This window comes from Engraulis encrasicolus, chromosome 18 (assembly GCF_034702125.1).
Source record: "Engraulis encrasicolus isolate BLACKSEA-1 chromosome 18, IST_EnEncr_1.0, whole genome shotgun sequence".
Lineage (NCBI taxonomy): Eukaryota > Metazoa > Chordata > Actinopteri > Clupeiformes > Engraulidae > Engraulis > Engraulis encrasicolus.
In genome coordinates, this window is record NC_085874.1 from 32,870,187 (window position 1) to 32,872,187 (window position 2,001).

General features: G+C 41.4%; 1 protein-coding gene across 1 annotated transcript in view; it reads left to right on the forward strand.

Annotated features, from left to right (window-relative positions):
* The first annotated feature begins 225 nt into the window (after nt 1–225).
* batf (basic leucine zipper transcription factor, ATF-like) overlaps nt 226–2,001 on the forward strand; it is a 12,398-nt gene continuing 10,622 nt past the window's right edge. Inside the window, exon 1 of the mRNA XM_063222486.1 lies at nt 226–650. Within this exon, the coding sequence (XP_063078556.1) occupies nt 582–650 (69 nt within the window). The 5' untranslated portion in view covers nt 226–581. The remainder of the gene's footprint in view (nt 651–2,001) is intronic.

The following is a 2,001-nucleotide window of genomic DNA, read 5'->3' on the forward strand; positions in this document are numbered from 1 at the left end:
TAGGTTAAAAAAAAAAGTTCATCTTTGTAGCCCAATTGTTTTTCACAACAAAGGCTGTTTGCATAGGCCTGATTATTCTAACTAAATGTCACTTGCCCACTCACCTGAATTGTTTAAAAGTAAAAACAGTATCATGCTTGATGAAGTGTATGGACGAGCCCCCCCTCGACGTTCTCATGAAAAGTTTCCAGTGACCATGTGACTTCCAGTCTGGTGTCATTTACCCTGCATGTGTTGATCAGAAAACCACATCACACACAGCTAATTAAGCAGGGCAGACACGCCAAAGTTGAGAGAGTGTGAGAGAGAGAACGTGTGCGGGGACGAGAAAAAAAGCGTCAGAGAAAGAACAGATAGAAAGACCAGGAAGACGGAGGAGAAGAAAAAGAAAGAAGAAAACAGTAATTGCTCATTTAGGCGACCGACCCACTGAACAGCGATCGGCGCTCAGCACGCTTCCATCGCATCAGTGTTCAAATCGGAACACACAACAACACACATAAACAGAGAGACACTACACATACAGAAAGCAGAAGTTGAAAGAGGAAAGCCGGGGTTTTTTTCGCCGCATCGAGGCTGGTATGGCACACGGCTCTGACAGCAACGACACCAGCTACACCAGGTCTCCTTCGCCGGGCAGCAGCACACGGGTAAGAGGCTGATCTCTCGTTGGTACCTCCACTGGCATCTGCCTGCCACTATTGTTCGGGCTTTAAAAACAACCCAAGATTTTTTGTGTGTGTGTCCATGTGTTATTTTAACAAGAACGTCTGAGTGTCGCAATAGATTGAGGTGATATAGATTTTCAATGTAATTGATTTATGCTATGGAATCCAAATATGAATAGTAGGCCTAGGCCTACATTCTCTAATATTTGATCAAGCAGTTTAGGAACCACTTGTAGGTTAATATCCCAGTGTGCTGTGTTATAGGTTTAGTGTACCTATTTTGTGGCAGTAGCCTAGGCTATAGCTGTGTGATGATGACGGTTTTCCTTTGAAGTCAATGTGGTTAAGATGGGATGTTGAGTAATTATGAGGTGCTGAACCGACTGCAGTTTGGTGGTCTGAAACATGCTCACTGATTCCCTTTCCATTAATGTCTGAATGGTCCATTTTTCTTCATGTGAGGCCTTGTGTAGGCCTAATGTTACTTTGTTGCAGTTGGTAGTTGTTTGCAGACTGTCACCACAAGAAAAGTGAGCATATGGTTTAGCCTATACTTTAAAACCATTAATCCAAATTGATGGGGAAACATATTTGGTTGCAGAAACCACTGTTGGTTGCACTTCTTGGTTTAGGCTACTTACAACAGTGTATAACATGGGAAACAAACTTTAGACTACCTTTTTAGTTTCAGACAGTAGCCTGACACCCAACGGATCACTCTGACAAAAAGGAGCTCGCTGCATAGACCGGCAACAGTTACCCCAAGTGTTGTTGCATGGTGACTGATTCATTGAAAAACTCCCTGTTTCAGGTCATTGACAAAGCAGCGTATGTGGTTTGCCAGTCAGTCAGAGTAGTTACGCTGTCAGCTTCAAAAAAATGAATTCAGCATACTGAGATATGTATAAAATAAAGGTGATGCAGATTTTCCAACATGGTACGAGAAGTAATGTTTAGTGCGTTTAAACATATCTCGACAGCACTGTTGAATGAAACATGCCTGAAGTTATTATTCATAGACGTTATTACTCAGTAATATGCAGGGAGGTGGATGAAGATGCTTGGCTTGATTAAGCTACCTGTTTTAATGGCAGAAAGTCTCAAGAAGCTAGAGTTGAGTATGAGGAGAGTTATTTTATTAATCTCGAGTGTGTCTGACACATAAACACACAAATACAAAACAGACACAAAGACCTAATACACATTATTGCACATTGCAATTAAACACATAGCAAAGCTGTTTTGTGATTAAAACAAACAAACAAACAAACACAACATAGTAGTCTCATCTCTATCCCCTTTGTTCACATTTGCAGGTTTGTCGTCTATCATA